The sequence below is a fragment of the Squalius cephalus genome, assembly GCF_949319135.1.
Source record: "Squalius cephalus genome assembly, chromosome: 2".
NCBI lineage: Eukaryota > Metazoa > Chordata > Actinopteri > Cypriniformes > Leuciscidae > Squalius > Squalius cephalus.
In genome coordinates this window covers 59,277,692-59,296,339 of record NC_137123.1, presented here as the reverse complement: position 1 = coordinate 59,296,339, position 18,648 = coordinate 59,277,692, and the positions used below count along the sequence as shown (strand labels likewise).

The window sequence follows — 18,648 nt, the reverse complement described above, 5'->3', positions numbered from 1 at the left end:
AACAGTATCTTGCTCTACACAAGCGATGCTAAAAAGTTTGTGGTTTCCCGTCTAAATTAATGTTCATAAACAGTGGTCTATTACTCATCCTACCCAACAGCATCATGTTCAAACTGCAGCACGGGGCCTGAAACGTGAGGGACAACAACATCACCCGAAGGAAGAAGGATTTTATGAGAGTTTCTGCAAAGTTGCACCGTAATTTACAGTGTAAACTAATGGATGCTAAAGGCAGTAGCCTACACGTGTTTATCCACTGCTCTATCTACCTACTACTTTCTGTTTGTTTTTTATCTTTACTAATTGAATTTAATTCTCAAGATTTTAGTATTCTGTTTAATATGAATACAAAGATGAGCATGTCAAAAAAGAAAAGAAAAGAAAAGAAAAGAAAAGAAAAGAAAAGAAAAGAAAAGAAAAGAAAAGTGCTTTAAGTAAACCCCTGTCTCCATCTAGTGGTTGTTGTACTATTCCAAGACTTACTACAATAGATTACCAATGGCCTCTGTTTCAATTACATGTGTTATTTACAATATATTATGAATTTAAAATATTTCAGTATATTTACCTACACTGATTTTAACACTACAATGATTGTTATTAGTACCACCATTATTATTTTTTAAATAAATTGTATAAATGATACTTTTTAACATTACATTGACCTCCTGATTTAGCAGCAAGCTAATCAAAAAAAGGAGAGAGAAAGAAAATGATGATCATGATGATAATAATAATAATAATACGAATACTAATAATATTAATATTAATAATAATAACAACTAATGCTATTATTATTATCCATCCATACTTTCTCTTATTTAATTTTTTTTTTTTACCAAACACTGCATCCACAAAAATGAAAAGACATAAATGCTCATGACCTTTTGACCATTGGACTGCGTCTGTCTAAAGGATGTTATATAAAATGTCATATCACAATAAAATTTACTTCAGTGCTAAGTTATGATGCCCAGCCCAAGGAAAATACTTGTTTATCGTTGGTAAGTGATTGCTTTGTCTATATGATGTTAAATCGCACAGATATAATAACTGATGACGTGAACTGATGGCTTGAGGTTATAGTGCACAGTTCAAACTCACAAACACAAAACTTCCTAAATATCTACGAAGCAGATAAAGTATATGAGCTGATTGCACATTAAAGGTTAATCAGTGGATATTTATAGTGTTTATTATCACAATGTCCTGATTTATAACAGCTCAGTATTAGACCAGATAAGTTTGATCCCAAAATTCTGCTTGAAATGTACCTTTGGATGGGGATAAATGCCTTGGGTTTAAATATTAACACAGTTATCTGAGCGTCACTCTCTTCGTGGAGGTGTTGTCTCACTCAGATGGGGATTGCTTTATAAGTCACAGTCAGTCTTTAGGTTCACACTGCCAGGTTCAACAAGCTTGGATAACAATCAGAACCATGCAGAGCTCAGTAATGTCTGTTTGGGTGGTCTTGGCTCTAGTGGCCCAGGACAGGTAAGATTTTGGAGTTATTGCCTTAATGGTTTCCAGAGGTTTAATTAAGACAGAACAAAACATTAAGTCTTGTTTTAAAAAGTTGAGATCATTCTAGCCTCCTAAATAAACTGCTTTGTAAAATAGAAAATCTGAGATTGAGACATGGAATACCCTCTGAAAACAAAGAGATTTGGATAAGATCTGATGCATAAAGACAGCTGCTCTTCCTCAGTATTTTAATTCATTACAGATTGGCTGGTGGACTGGAACACAAATCTTATGACTACACAAAGTACCACACCATGGATGAGGTGAGATCCTCCTGTACTTGCTGCTGTTGATTGATTGATTGATACATTTATTGACCTAATCAATGTCTTCACACAGATTTCAGCCTGGATGAATCAGATCGAAAGGGAAAACCCAGACGTTGTGTCCAGCATGATGTATGGACAAACTTATGAGAAGAGGAACATTACATTATTAAAGGTACTATCTGTGTAGTCCATTTGCTTTAAAAAAAAAAAAAAGAGGCTGTGTCCGAAATTCTTCTCTACTACATAGTTGGTGAAAAACAGTAGTATGCAAATAGTGCCCAGATGAGTTACTACTTCCGGTGAGATTCTTTAGTTTTCATTCGATGGATACTTTACTATCCCATGAGGCCACGGGAGAGGATTTGTGAGTGACAGTGAAGCGAAACAACTGGTAGGTCACATGATAATGACAACATGGCGAATGCTACACACTACACACATTCATAAAACATACTTTTTTTTAGCTCTCGCAATGGATTTCAAACACCCTAATCATCGTATTTATTAAGCTTAAAACTATACACAACTCAATTCAGATTACATTTGATCCCCTTAATAAAAACTTCTGTGGCAATACCGTGATGCGATGATAATGGTTACACTTTATTTTACAGTACGTACTCACAGTGCACTTACCCAAGAAAGTACTATAGTTACTGTGGATTAAGATTAGGTTTAGGGGTAGGTTCAGGGTTAGTTATAACCCAGTTATTGTAATTGCTATAATAAGTACATTGTATGTACATGTGGAACAGGACCATAAAGCACCACCATGATAATATTACAAGGTAGCCTACTCAAAATAATACCATGGTATTACCATAGTACTTTCATGTTCATTTGTTTGTATCTGATATGCAGATCGGCTTCAACAGCACCACACCAAAGAAAGCCGTTTGGATGGACTGTGGGATTCATGCCAGAGAATGGATCGCTCCAGCTTTCTGCCAGCATTTTGTTAAAGAGGTGAGACTTTATACAGGGAATTATTATGATGTACTTGGTCAAGATGCCATACACCTGTAGTGTTATTCCCAGAAATATCCCATCACAATATAATGTACTGCATCTGTCTGTGAATGCAAAGCCACTGCTGAGCTAAGATGTTATGTTTAAAAATGCTCTGGATTTGGATGCTTATGTTATTTTCCTATACGATTTATATAGAGCTCACAAATATTGATACTAGAGGAAGAAAGTACACAGCATACACAAAGCATTCACATGCTAAAATTAAACAATCAGGTTAAGGATGTGCAAAATAAATTGTGAAAAGTGAATGACAGTATTTTGAGTAGGCAAAATAATTATTATTGTTTTTATCATGCGGTTATGTGGATATAAGAGTTCAATTTGTGTTGATATGTTTTTTCCTCCTATAAAGCTTTATATTTAATCTAATAAATAAAAATTAAAGGTATAATGAAGGATTTTTTACTTCCGGGTGGATCACCTATACTATTGGTCCTCCTAATTGTCAATCATTCTGGTGAATCAATCAAACTTATTCAAAAAGTGGAGAGGGCGGGTCTTATCTAAAATTCGGAAAGATCCTCCACTATACCTTTAATTGAACTGTTTTCATGTTGAAAAAGATCCTGGGCTCCTACAAATCAGATTCGAAGGTAAACACATTGCTTAAAAATCTGGACTTTTACATCACCCCAGTGCTGAACATGGACGGATATATTTATTCCTGGAAGGATGACACAGTGAGTTTCATCTGTTTAAGTACTTCAGTATGATGTTTGATGATTATACTTTTAGCAAATACTGTATATGTGATGTGTTTTAAAGACTCGACTATGGAGAAAGTCCAGATCACCAGGCAGTGAAAACTGCACATGCGTCGGAACTGATCTCAACCGCAACTTTTACGCTAACTGGGGGAGTAAGTAACAATTTTATTTTCAATATATAGTATATTTTTAGATTTAGTCATTTCGTTGTGTTTTGGTATTTTTATTAATTTTTGCATTTCAGTTTTAGTTTTAGTTATTTTAGTACATCAAGTTAAACAATAGGAGAGAAAAGTTGAACTGAAGCTGAATATATATTTTTTTAAATATATGTTTTATTTCAGGTAACTATAATAAACCACATGAAAGCATGAAATATTCACAAGCTATTTTTTTTGTGCCAAAACAAATTAGATAACTGAATGAAAATATCAGCTATATGAGAGATAAGGGTTATAAACATGACTTAACAGATGACTTAACAGCACTCAATGTACCAGTCCTGTCTTTCCTATTCCCACCCTCTACATGTCATAAATTGCAGGCGTGCTTAAGGTGGCAGAGATAAACTTAATGTTGAAATAGTAAACAAATAAAAAGTTACAAGGATAACCCCTCATTCTCATTTGCTGTGATTTTGCAAAGTATAGCTGTCAAGCACGAATTATGAAATTGCCCTTATCAAGAGCAAAACATGCAACCAATGCTATTTATTTTACACCTACACTGATGTACAGTAAGTACAGTACTGTCGAAAGCATCAGATCATGATCTAGTCCACCTGTCTTCGTTCACATAGTGGTCGGGATCTCCAGGAACTGCTGTTCAGAGATCTATAACGGTCCGACTGCTCTGTCTGAGCCCGAGGCCAAAGCCGTCACTGACTTTTTGGGAGCAAATCAAAACCAGATACTCTGTTATCTCACCATCCACTCGTACGGTCAGCTGATCCTCGTCCCCTACGGACACCCCAACATCTCAGCACCCAATTATGATGAACTGGTAAGTAGAAGTGCAAATTAGTTCGGGATAAGTTAGGATTGGAAGCCTATGAGTATACCGTACACTGTTTCGAATTAAATGTGCATGTCTGTCAATGTGTTTGCAGATGGAAGTAGGTCTCGCTGCGGCTAAAGTCATCAAAGCAGTTCATGGGAAGAGCTACAAAGTGGGCAGTTCCCCTGATGTGCTGTGTGAGTATGTTTAAAATGGTTTCCGATCATAACACATGAAGACAGTCATTCCAACGACCTAGAAGAAACTGGTTTATTGCACATTATCGGGATCCCCGCTCATGGTGGCTGCCATGTTGAAAATGCATTATCAGCATTTTTGTGATGCTGCATTATATTGGTGTCAATGTCAAGTAGAGATGCTAAATATATAGTTATAGGCTGATATTAGAGATTTTTAATTTATAAGATTCACTCAATTTAGGATATTTAATTGTGCATGATCATTTAGTCTATTTTTACATTTAGATTTCCATCATCGAATGCTCACTTAAAGAATTTTCTTATTGCCAATATGTAAACATCTTGCAACAAAACTTAAAAAAACAATACTTCCTAGGCTGTAGACTGATTTTTATGTGAAGGACTTTTGCCGGGAATAAGCATGTGACTTTTACGAACACTCCCGAGAGCCTCTCTTCCCATTCTGTGACACATGAAACTAATGCTTATACAATGTTCAGGATAATGCCGAAAGAGCCATTCTGTACTGTAATGTCCATGTGACATGCAAAGAAAAGGGATTCATTCAAACTATAGTCTCACATAGTCATATCTATATAGTCTATAGTCTCAAATATACTTTATAATCAAACTATCATAACAGCTTAATCAGACATGATGCTGGTGAATTGCAGAGCTGGTGCAAATCTCAAAATGAATATCCATTATTATACTGTACATTCTTATACTGTGACGTTTACATTTACTTGTAGCTTTTAAAACATTTGATGTTTGTTTTTAGTGTTTTATTTAAAGATTTACTTATAACATTATGAAATTGTGAAAATAATTACCTGGATTGGCCTGTTGCATCGACCAGGAAAACATAAAGAAAAAAGTATTTGCAAGCTAATCACTTGTGACGATGCTTTAATATTCTTCACAGATCCAAATTCTGGCTCTTCACGTGATTTTGCCAGACTCATAGGGATCCCATACTCCTTCACCTTTGAGTTACGGGACGAAGGGCAGACCGGCTTCATTCTACCCGAGGATCAAATCCAGCCCACATGTCAAGAAGCTTACCAGGGTGCAATGTCCATCATCAACTACGTCCATGATAAGAATTTCAAAAGTGCAGCAATTACAGTCACAGCCACATTGTGGACAACACTGATAGCCTTATGGATATCAAGCACTAGTGTGCTTTAGACCACTATTTCTAAATAATGCATTTTTATTTCTCAAAGCTGCTTGTTTTAGGATTTATTTGATGCTTAAACAAGAACTGTGCAACGAAAAACAACTTGGTTTGATATTTCACTGTGTAATGTAACAAAATTCTGATATCTTTAAGTGTGACTCATGTTCAAATACTTTTATATTTTAGTATAGATTCAAATTGTAACCAGTTGTCTTACAAAAAGTTGAAGTGGTAAAACGGGGTAACCATAACCCTAACCCATAAAAATAATTAATAAACAGAAACATACAAAACATACTTTTTTTTTTATTACTATATTAGTGAGAAATAGTTTGTGTTTCATGATTTTGTTTTTTAATATTGATCGCAGAGCTCCATTTGGCCTGCTGATGGCAGTATATACACAGAAATCACTAAAGACGGTTTCAATCTTGTATAAACTGCTGTCAACATCAGACAGCAACCTCAGATAAGATAAAACAATAAACGTATAACTAAAGAAAAAGGGACACAGATCAGTTCTTCTGGGAAAGATCAGATCAGACATTCCTTCCTCAACCGCACAGAAGTTAAACATCAGATAAATGAGAGATAAGATCTCCCTCGCGTCAAGGCTGTCCTACTGAACACACTGAGGCCAGTTGTAGACTCGCTGAACACCTCCTCTATTTATCACTGACTGACTGACTGGACGATAAAGAGAACAGAGATGTGCTCTGTTTGATATTAACAATTCGCAGAGAGATCAAGATGGAAGATATAAAGTATACCTCACTTCATTTCAACCCAAGGATTCCACCAAAGGTCAGGGTGGGGTCATTCTTTTGCAATGTTCGCCCTGTGAATTCAAGCTAAAAAGCCAATCAGGACGTTAGCTATGACTGAGATGGAATATTAGTGTGCATTGTACTACATACTGTACGGTATTGTATATACTGTCGATGTGTGGATCAGTATGCAGTTTGTAGTATGCTACTGTTTAGAATAAAAATGTTCCAAAATTTTATAAAGAAAGATGTCCAAACTTATGTTTAATTTTGTGAGTGTTGTCCAGTTTATATATGTGCAAATAAATGGTTTAAATCCAAATTTGTTAAAATCTAAAATTTGCATAAATGTTTTAATATTTAGATCACTTCTATTATTGATTACTATCAGGATGTGAAGAGCACTTCAACCAGTAGCTATAACAAAAAGTGTTTATAAAACAAATTGCCTATACCTTTAAGTAAAAAAATAAATATATATATATACAAATAAAAAAGTATATATATATATATATATATATATATATATATATATATATATATATATATATATATATTCACACACACACACACACACACACACACATATATATATATATATATATATATATATATATATATATATATATATATATATATATATATGAATAAAAATACAATTTTCTTTATCTTTAATATTTTCATATTAAGAATATATAATTTGGTTGGTTTTAATATGTATACTGTATATATTACCAAATTATAACTTGATACCCCCCAAAAATGTCTCTACATTTTTTTATTCATTCTACACTCTCATATAAAGAGGAAAAAAAGGTACAAAAGCTGTCACTGTGGCGGTACACCTTTGTACCTAAAGAGTGCATTTAAGTAATACATATTGGTACCAAACGTGTACATATTACAGTTTTTCTCGATTGCTTAAAGGGATAGTTCACCCAAAAATGAAAATTCTGTCAGTAATTACTCACCCTCATGTTGTTCCAACCCCGTAAGACCTTCGTTCATCTTCGGAACACAAATTAAGATATTTTTGATTAAATCTGAGAGCTGGATCACTCCTCCATAGGCTTCTAAGGGACTGAAACTTGCTGGCCCAGAAAATATATTAAAGACATCGTTAATATAGTCCAAGTGACTCCAGTGGCTCAATCTTAAGTTTATAAAGCGACGAGAATACTTTTTGTGCGCAAAAACAAACAAAAATAACGACTTTATTCCACTTTTCATTTCCTTCTCTCTGGGCCTCGGGTCTTTTCACGTAGTGTTTAAGCGTAGCGCGTCTGTGTTGCACGTCACCACGTATCACACATGACCAGCGTCGGCCAATAGTGAGCCTACGTGGTGACGTGCAACACAGACGCGCAGAAGGTCTTACGGGGTTGGAACAACATGAGGGTGAGTAATTACTGACAGAATTTTCATTTTTGGGTGAACTATCCCTTTAAACACATTTCTTGACACTATGCCTCGTATTCTAAAAACTATAAACACAAATCCATAACGTCTCACCCAATTCCCCAAACATCCTATTTTCAGGTCAAAATGAAGCTCTACACTCAAAACCATTCACTCTTGCTGAAAAACCAAACTTTGCCCTCAGACAGGACAAACAAGCCCTCAAAATCACACACACTACAACATAGTCTAAGACACTGGTGCAATAAATTCAAAACAACATTTCCAAAACTGGTAAGTTATGTTGCTTGTGGTTCCCCCCCTCACAAACCTTTTCACATGATGAACACAAAAGACACAACCAGTGGATACATTGGCACATTTTTATTCATACACAGAAAACACACACACAAAAACTTTTTTTTTTTTTCTGTTTTACTCTTTTTTTTTACTTTTTTTTTTTACTCTCTCCTCTAAATTTTTCTTTATATTTACTTACAGTAAGATGTGTGTGACCAACATATGACAGTAAAAGAGCACACACAAACCATATTCTAATATGGAATTCGAATCGTATTGGAATGGTAAAGAGTGTTGGGACGTAACAGGAGGGCCTCCACTCAAGGATACAATATGATGGACACGTCTAAGAATGTTCCACATATGGTTGAAATACCTAGAAAGATAACATTCTGGGAGTCAAGACTATAAAGGAGAAAGGAAGCCCTCCCTTCACTGTCACACTCTGCAGCCACACTGTCTGACTGTACGACTGCTGGCCTTTTCTTGCAAGAAAATACACCTCATCAAAGACTATTGGAAATGTTTGTCTCTTATTCAGTGATGGAATTTTGTTTGTCACCACACCTCCCTGAAGGTTCTCGAGGCGACGGTAAAGCGACTCAAATTTGGCCTTACTCGTAGCCCAGCCTCCCTCATAGTCATACCATTGATAAAGACATGGGCAACTAGAGTGGCTTGAATTTCATCTGAGACTGCTTGTCTTCTTGTCCTTGCCCTTCCTCCTCCTCATTCTTATCCCTCTTCCTTCATGTCTTTCTGGATCCATTGTTCCAAAACACAATAAACTGATTTGGGCCCTTTTATATATCTATTGAAGGTTCTGATTGATGTGTGTTCAATTTTGACTCTTAGTGTTTCCACTTGGGTAATTGTGTGCTAACTGAGCTGAAGCTGTGCTGACTTGAGTGAACAATTTTGAATGCTAGTGCTTTCTAAATGACAACATGGTCTAAGCAATGAGAAATGAAGGGATTTGTGTGTAGAGTTTTGCAGTGACAGTTCAACAAATCTGACTCATGTGTCAAAACAGGGAATAGTGTTTATAGTTTAGTGAAATGGGTGTGCTTTTTGATAAATGGCGTTATGGTTTTGAAATTTTAGTTCAAAAGCCTGGTTATAGTGTTTAAGCAATCGAGAAAAACTGTAGTACCAAACGTGTACATATTAGTACCAAACGTGTACATATTAGTACCTAAATGGTACATATTAGAACCCTTTTGAAGGGTTCTGTCCCAGTGACAGCTTTTGTACCTTTTTTTCTGAGAGTGTATGTATAGAAAGATTGGAATATTAGTTGCAGTCTCAAGGGAATTCTTCAAGTAAATGATCTATATCATAAGAGCTCAGCTGACAGAAAAGCTTGGGAACCCCTGATCTCATGAAGCAGACATCCAACCTTTACCCGCAACTATTGAACCATGCCACCCCTATACCCTCATGAACTATATAGATCTCCCAAAACAAGTCATGCCTTTGGACCGTCATGAGAAACTCTGTCTGTCTCAGAGACCTCTCCATCTCCACTCCTGCTCTGTGGTGGCCCCATATGAGAAAGACAATCTGTGTGTGGAGGAGCAGTGCTGGTGAATAATGTGCATGAGCGTTACAGTACCAACAACAGCCATCCATCATAGCTGTGTGCTGTGACATGAAGGTAATGTGATCGTCCACTGGGCTCCAGCCAGATCTGTGAAGAGACGTTTGGAGTGGTGAAAATAGAAGTCAGACTTGACGTCTCATGATAGACGCACAGCTGGGCTTGAGTTTTTACTGATCGTTCGAGAGCTATAGAAGGATTTTGATCATGGCTGTGCCGTTCATTTGCCATTGGTCTGGTTGTTGTTGTACGTTTATGTGCAACATTAAGGCATATTCATTAGTCAATGTCAAAACATTCAGTACATGCCATTTGTCATGGTGTATCTACTGATCACAAGAATGTGATTTTTGGATCGTAAACTCATAACTAAACCATAAATCGTAACTTTATTACCTCATATGAGACCATCTTCTTCAAATCACCCCCTCGGGAAGTTTTTTGTTTTTTGGCTCAGAAGTTGCTCTTTTATATCTCAGGAGACTTAGTTTTGTATTTACAGTAAGTAAAGACTCGGATTGTCATACATTCTTTATGAGAATATAAAATTATGATTATTTACAACTACAGGTCAGTAAGATATTATTGTTTTTAAAAGAACTCGTTCATGCTCAGCCAAGGAAGCATTTATTTGATACAGTGAAAGCAGTAATATTGTAAAATATTATTACAATTTAGAATAACTGTTTTCTTTTGAATATATGTTTAAATATAATTTAATCCTGTGATGCAGAGATGAATTTTCAGCATCATTACTCCAGTCTTTAGTGTCACATGATCCTTCAGAAATCAATCTAATGTGCAGATTTGCTGCACAAGAAACATTTATTATTAATATTATTATTATTATCAGTCTTGAAAATAGTTAACATTTTAGTGAAAACCACAATGCATTTTATAAATAATGCATTGTTATATTCCATACCATAAATATAATAATATAATCTATAATCTATATATATCTATAATAAATAGAAAATTGATTTGTAATATAAATATTTTGTAACAGTATAAATGCCGTCACTGTTGATTAATTTAATACATCCTTGCTGAATAAAACTATTAGAAATCTTCCTGACCACAAACATTTCAATGGTAGTGCTTATAAATCATTGTATTATAAATCATAATTCTGAAATTAATGTAGATAGCATAGCTCAGATCATTTGTGAGAACTTAATGAGAAATGTTTGAGAATATTAAATTACTTTTATTGGAGATTTTGGTGTCTTGGCGAATCTGAGCACAGTTTGAGATATTGTTGAGATCTCTTGAGGAGGCACATATGAGATTTCTGGGCTATTCTTTTTATGCAAATAATCTGAAAAGCATGAAATGTCAAAAGTCTCTCTTTGCTCTCATTGTATTTGTAGTTTTTCTCCATTGTTTTTTCTGCTTTTGTCTTTTTGTTGCTCCTCCCACTTTTCAGTTTTTCCAGCCTCCTACATTACAATTTTTTTATTTCATTTCAAATTCCTTTCCGAATACCATCCCTCTGATGCATTTTTTTCCCCTCAATGGTGTATCGGACAACAAATGCAAAGACAATTTGATGTTGTACTTCTAGGTCTTGCACGAAACCTTTATGAAATGCTAATATGACATATCATACAGTATATGATGCCTTATCATTGCAGTGCAACATTCGGAGCTGCCCACGTGCCATACACTCATCACCTCGACTAATGGGACTGTGACAGCCCTGCCGCCCACCTCTGTTTCCATGACAACTGCCACCAAGACTGCTTTAACCAGATCTGAGGCGTGTTTCTGCCACCCTGAAACATTCTGCTTTCTGTCATGTTCTCCCGGAGATACTTTTGGCTCGCCACTTTGTCAGATGATGGGGTCTATGATCAGCCGCCCGCTTATTCGTTTTGATTCAGCAAGATCCTTGTTAGCAGCTAAAATAATGGCGGTATCTCATATCTGAATGGCAGACTGAAGCCACATGCCCATCCAGAGGAAAGAGGGTCAAATCACAATCTTTTTGATATTGCAACTATTTTCTCCAAAATGAGACCAACTGAACGTCTCCATTTGCTTTCTATTTAAAGTCGAATCAAACTTGAGCCTGTTGCTTTCTAAATTCAGTTTTTGTCTCAATTCTTTTTCTCGTTTAACTCATTATGGAAATATGGAAATTATGGAAAGTTGCAAGCATTGTGTGTTTCGCAGATGAAAGCAACTGCTGGTCCTGGATTTGCACTTATTGTCAAAATTAAACTTAATTTGAAAACCTTTACATTTTAATATTTTTTTAAATATTAAATATTATTTTTAAAATAAAACAAAAACTATTAAATTGACTAAAGATAAAAAAACAAACATTAAATGGCTATATGTAAATTATGGGATAATAAAATTAAAGTTATGCAATGATTTACTCACCCTCATGCCTGAAAGACTTTCAGTCGTTCATCTTCGAAAGAAATGAAGATATTTTTAATGAAATCTGAGAGCTTTCTGTCCCTCCATTGACAGCTACGCAACTACCACATTGATACTTCAAAAAGCTCATAAAGAGATCATAAAACTAATCCATATGAATTGAGCGGTTTAGTCAAAATTTTCTGAAGAGACTCGATCGCTTTATATGATGAACAGATTTAATTTAGGCTTTTATTTACATAAAATCATTGAACAGCAAACATAAACCATTCAACCGAACCTGCTTGACGTGCGAGAACAAACCTTACTGCTTCTTGCAGACGCCCAAACGTGATGCGTAACACGAGAATGAACCTCATTGGTTCTTGCAGAAGCTCAAACTGAGCTTTCGTTTACTCATAAATGAGAACTTGAGAAATATGCATACTCAGGGCATCTTCCTCTGGGTAGTCTTTTGCTTGTAAAATTTCATTTCAGTATATGAATTATAATGCCTTGTTCAATATAGCATCACAGATATATGAGTAGGAGAGAAAGAGGAAGTTTGCTAGCCCAATTTTTTCCAACAGATGTTTGAGTACCCATGGGATCCAACATATGACACATGACAACGCCTTTCCCAAAATAAAGAGCGGATATTGAGAGTATTTGTGTGCGGATTCTGCTGTTTATTGTTGTAGATGGCCGTTGTGTGTATTCCTGGCTCAGGGTGTGTGTCTGTGGGTTGTGCAGAAAGGAATTGCACATGTGCGATTTGCTTATCTTCTGAAAGATAAGGTTTTTAGGGAGAGCAGAGTTTTAATTTTACTATATTGATGAATATAAGAAAATCTCTTCCACTGCAGATTTTATTATAGCTTTTGTCCTGTGAGGCATAAAGGATTTTCTTCAATTTTCTTTTTTGTTGTTGTTGTTCATTATAGGCTACTGTTCTAGATTTCCTTCATTCAACAGATATCTTTTGTCTTTATCTCACTTATTTTGCTGTGGAAACATTCTTTGTTACTTAACAAAAGCCTTTATCGTATGGTCTTGATTCATAGGCAGCAGGCAGACTCGGAAAATTCAAATCTCCCTGAGCTCATCCGGAGATTTCCATCTCACAACTTCCCACACTTCAATCCACTATCTGCAGAGCCCACAGTATTTTCACTACCTGCATTTTCATTCAGTCCACATGATGATGGACCTCCATAAAGGGAACTTCCTTGACTTCACAAACATGCACTGCCAGTCAAAAGCTTATTCATTAATATTATTTCCCACATTTAGCAAAAACGACCTAGCAACAACAATAATTTCAATAGTAATAGGCTATATACTGATGTCATCTGTGGTCATATTCAGGATAATCAATAACTAAGACGCATGCGTTTGCATGAAACAAGAGTCTGCTGAGTGAAACGACAAGGAAGTAGCACTGCGTGTTTCTATTGGAAGAACGGTACACACGCACACGCACACGCACACGCACACACACACAACACCTCGCTAGTACCAGGTTAGACTCCATTTTGCCTTCAGAACTGCCTTAATTCTTCATGGCAGAGATTCAACAAGGACTGGAAACATTCCTCAGAGATTTTGCTCCATATTGACATGACATCCCACAGTTGCTGCAGATTTGTTGTCTGCACATCCATGATGTGAATCTCTCCACCACATTTAATTGAGATCTGGTGACTGTGGAGGCCATTTGAGTTTAGTGAACTCATTATGTTCAAGAAACCAGTTTGAGATTATTTGAGTGTTGGGACATGGCGTGTTATCCTGCTGGAAGAAGCCATCAGAAGATCATAAAGGCTCATAAAGGGATGGACATGGTCAGCAACAATACTCGGCTGTGGCGTTTATACGATGCTCAATCGGTTCTTAGAGGCCCAAAGTGTGTCAAGAGAAATCCAACACACCTTTACACCACCAGCAGCCTGAACCACTGATACAAGACATGATGGATCCATGCTTTAGTGCCGTTTACACCAAACTCTGACCCTACAATCTGAATGTTGCAGCAGAAATCAAGACTCATCAGACCAAGCATTGTTTTCCCCAATCTTCTATTGTCTAGTTTTGTTGAGCCCGTATGAATTGTAGCCTCAGTTTCCTGTTCTCAGCTGACAGGAGTGGCATCGGTGTGTGTGTTCTGCTGATGTAGCCCATTTGCTTCAAGGTTCGATGTGTTGTTCATTTAGAGATGCTCTTCTGCAGAACTTGGTTGTAAAGAATGGTTACTTGAGTTACTGTTTGTCTTTCAATCAACTCTAACCAGTCTGGACATTCTCCTCTGACATCAACAAGTCATTTTCATCCACAGAACTGAAAATCCCAGTAGATCAGCAGTTACTCAGACCAGCCTGTCTGGGACCAACAACCATCAAAATCAACGTTCAACCATTCAAAGTCACATAAATCACATTTATTCCCCATTCTGATGCTCAGTTTGAACTTCAGCAGATCTTCTTGATCATGTCTAAATGCATTTAGCTGCTGCCATTGGCTGATTAGTGATGAGATACTTGTGTTGACAAGCAGTTGAACAGGTGTACCTAATAAATTGGTCAGAGACTCCGTTTGAATGAGTGTTTGCTAATAAATGTGTTTAAGTGACACCTTCTGGTGACGGTGAAACAACACTAAATGTCCAAACAGCTGAGCAGAACAGTCACTCCTGAGACTCTTGAGTCTTACTTTTTTCAGTTGACACATCATTCAAAGCTGTAACACATTTTCATGTAATTCTTCTAACATCTGTTCCAGTCTACTACTGTATTTAAAGAGTCTGCAGAGCAAGTGAAACTATGTATAGCTACAGCTATTGTGAAGCACAGTATGATGAGTTCACTTTAACTTTAACAATGGCCATTCTATTTACAGCCATGATTAAAATGCTTAGCCGGAGGAAGTATAAATATTCTTTATAAAACACAGCATTTTCATGTTCTTATTTTCATTTCACTTCAAAAAAGTTGAAAAGCACATACATTTTATAGCAAAGAGAAACGCACCATATGGTGCTACAATAGCACCATGTTTTTGGTACTTTTTAAAATACAGACAATTTGACATGATTTTCAGCATTTGAACTTCCTTTCCCAAGATTATTTTCAATCCACAATAAATTTTGACCTCATTTAGTTTTCATTGACTAGCCAATTCTCTAATCCAGTTCTTCTGCTTATCTCCATCCAGAGCTGATTTCCTGCGCAGCAGATACTGAAGATACAGGAGAGCAGGAGGTCTGAAGCAGTGACTGCTGCTGTCACCAGCTCCAGTGGAAACACAGATCCCGCTTACCCCTCGACTGACCCAGATAAGAACTGCTGGAGAGCTGCTTCTCTGGGAGGACGTCCCACAATCTGCTGTGTGAGCCAAAGGCCCGACCAGAGCTTGAGACAGGGAGAGGGATGTGGAAAATGAATCTATACTATTTGACAGACAATATAGGCCTTCATCTGCAATGTATTGGTAAATAAAGATGGTGTTTTGTGCTTAATGGAGGTACCTTTTTAAAGGCGTTCTAAGCGTTGTCACGCGTTTTTTTACGCCAAAACATTTTTCGTCACATACAGCAAACATCTCCTCACTATCCGCTAGCTGCCTGTCCCTTGGTTATTGGCTTGTCCCACTGTAAAAAAACGTGGTCTCTGTAGACAGCCCAGGCTCCACAAACGGCAACAAAAACAAACTGGCCCAGCCTGGACCACGAAACATAACAAACAGTGTTCCAGCCAATAACCGACAAGAATGATTTGGGGGTTACTGTGCGTGCTCATGAAGGGGGGTGTGTGGGGAGTGGAGGAGAGAGAAGCATGAAGAGGGAAGTTAGCTAGAGGAGAGATGTCCTAGACAACGACAACGACTAATGTTATATTCTTTTGAATTTTGATATGGCTGACACACGACCAAAGAGATGACGTTCTGATGAACAAATAGCAAAGAAGAGGGAAAAGGAGAAGGAACGTGCAAAGTCCCGAATTTACATGGGAAAAGCCTGTTTCAGGAAGCACGGAAGGGAGGGGGAGTGGACGGGAAGAGGAGGAGGGAGGGTCGAGGTAGCCTCTGTTTTGTTTGACAATACTTTGAACTAATGTTATTTTTTTGTTGTTGTTTTTTTTGTTATGTATTAATAAATGTAGAAATTAAGATTAATAAATGCTTTAAAAGTATTTTCCACTGTTCATGTCAACTAATGTAGTTTACTAATGTTAACAAATGAAACCTCACGTTGTAAAGTGTGGCTAAAATAATAATAAATAAATTATAATAATCAAAAAGATTCATTGCACACATAATTAAAAAAAAATAACCATAAAAATAATAATTATACATAGCACTGATACATTTTTTTTTTTTTTTAATTAAATTAAAGCTATTTTATGGAAACATTTCAGTATTACATGAATATATAAGGTCAACATTTCTCTTGTTTTGTCCACCATCTTAATTTTTTTTCAAATATTATTTTCTGAGCTTGTCAAAATATGTATAGCACACATAAAAAAAAATTATATATATAAAACAGCCAGGATCAACACACACTAAACATTAGTGACCAGACAATGAGTGCAGGCAAGGATACAACTAAAATAGACTGACGAAACAAGGTAATTAATCAAACACAGCTGAAACCAACCAACTCACAATGACTGAAACCATAATAATCAAGGGGTGGCAGGAAAATGTACAAAGGAAAACAGGATACTAGTGATTACAAACTAAAAGTCCATGAAAACTTAAATATACTGAACATAACTGTGACAATATACTGTATATATAGCACACATACATTTGTGGTACAATATTCTGTTTTTTAATTATTTAAAGCTATTTTATGAATACTTTTTATTGCATGGATTTTAAGTAATTAGCATTTTTCTTGTATTGTCCACTATCTTGGATTTTTTTATTATTATTATTATTATTTTCTGAGCTTGTCAAAATATGCATAGTATACAGACATACAAAAAAAATCATAATTAAAAAGAATCTAAATATTATTAGCACACATTATTTTGGGGTAAAATATTGTTTTTAATTATTTAACTATTTTAACTATTTTATGAATACTTTTATTGCATACATTTTTATGTCCATTTCTAATCAACATTTTTTTTCTCGTTTTGTCCACCATCTTGATTTTTTTTATTGTAATTATTTTCTCAGCTTGTCAAAAAAATCCCATTAAATTTATACCTAACCATTAACTACCCCTAAAACCCTATTGATTTGGCAAAATCATATCAAGCTATTGATTCACCTAATGCTTCCAATGAGAGTTGAAGAAGGTCATGGACTCTAATGAATTTTGCACATTTAGATATTTTTTCCCAAGACCTCAGATACTTGGAAACAGTTCAGTCCGTTGGATGTACAAGGACAGCTCAGAGAAATATGTGTTGGTGTGAAAAATACCAGTAGAGCATGTTGTGTTGTTATTGACTCTCAATGGCACAATATGCAGTAAAAAAAGAAAAAAAAAAAATAGAAACCATGAACTATTGATCTTACATTTTTCTGTATCTGTTCTGGTGTGCAAAACCAGGTTTAGCGGAGCTGAGGAGGTCTTGTAAGTGACCTAGCTAAGAAACAGCATCTGCTAAAATACTTAAAGTAAATGAAGAATCTGCAACATGAAAAAGCTCTTCCTCAAAAGAGACGTTCAGATGCCCAAAACCCTTTACATCAGAACTGACATTAGATTCAAAAAGCATCTGGGAATGGAGGAGTACAGTTGCGTGCCTCTAGTTCTCCATCATTTGTCAGGTTCTTCTCTCTAGAGATGAATTAGCCCCGCGCTCTTTGTATTTCTTAGTGCAGCCCCTTCAAAAGCTGATCACCTATAAGCTTCAAGCGTGCAAGGCTGAGCTTTGATGGAAAGTCCGGCTTACTGAGAAAGAGGGAAAGCTCTCTGATCTTCACCAGCAAGGCCCCAGTGGAGAATTAGATTTCAATCTGACAGGGAGGAAAAACAACATTTACGAAACAAAAGTTTAGAATAATTTGGGTGGAAAGGCGGAGCCCGACGGCCGGGCTCCTCAGAGCAATTTCCTGGTTCTCCATCGCTCAGTCTAGCCTGCCGATCAAAGCCACACATCCAGATGCCTTGTGTTGAGTTAATAGACAGAACTTCATTAATCAAGAATCAGCCAATAGAACATTTTGAAATATTTGGAAATTACTATTCCAGTCAAGAAAAACATTGATTTATTTCTTTAAAATGTTGTTTTAAAATGTATTTCTTTAGTATGAAGCGTGAGAAGGGTAAATGATTTTCCTCA

General features: G+C 36.1%; 1 protein-coding gene across 1 annotated transcript; it reads left to right on the top strand.

The window, feature by feature from the left end:
• Window positions 1-1,407: 1,407 nt before the first annotated feature.
• Window positions 1,408-7,016, top strand: cpo (carboxypeptidase O). Its single transcript, XM_079860082.1, has 9 exons — window positions 1,408-1,497; window positions 1,730-1,790; window positions 1,867-1,968; window positions 2,658-2,762; window positions 3,392-3,508; window positions 3,594-3,687; window positions 4,335-4,537; window positions 4,644-4,728; window positions 5,657-7,016. The coding sequence occupies exons 1-9, from the start codon at window positions 1,442-1,444 to the stop codon at window positions 5,920-5,922; spliced, it is 1,089 nt and encodes a 362-aa protein (XP_079716208.1). The 5' UTR covers window positions 1,408-1,441; the 3' UTR covers window positions 5,923-7,016.
• The last annotated feature ends 11,632 nt before the right edge of the window (window positions 7,017-18,648 follow it).

What these genes read in the sequence shown, in the direction of transcription:
- cpo (XM_079860082.1), top strand. Translation starts at nt 1,442, where the DNA reads ATGCAGAGCTCAGTAATGTCTGTTTGGGTGGTCTTGGCTCTAGTGGCC. An exon ending in ATTCCTGGAAGGATGACACA is followed by an intron (nt 3,509 to 3,593) that starts GTGAGTTTCATC and finishes TGTGTTTTAAAG; the next exon opens with ACTCGACTATGGAGAAAGTC. An exon ending in CTTTTACGCTAACTGGGGGA is followed by an intron (nt 3,688 to 4,334) that starts GTAAGTAACAAT and finishes TCGTTCACATAG; the next exon opens with TGGTCGGGATCTCCAGGAAC.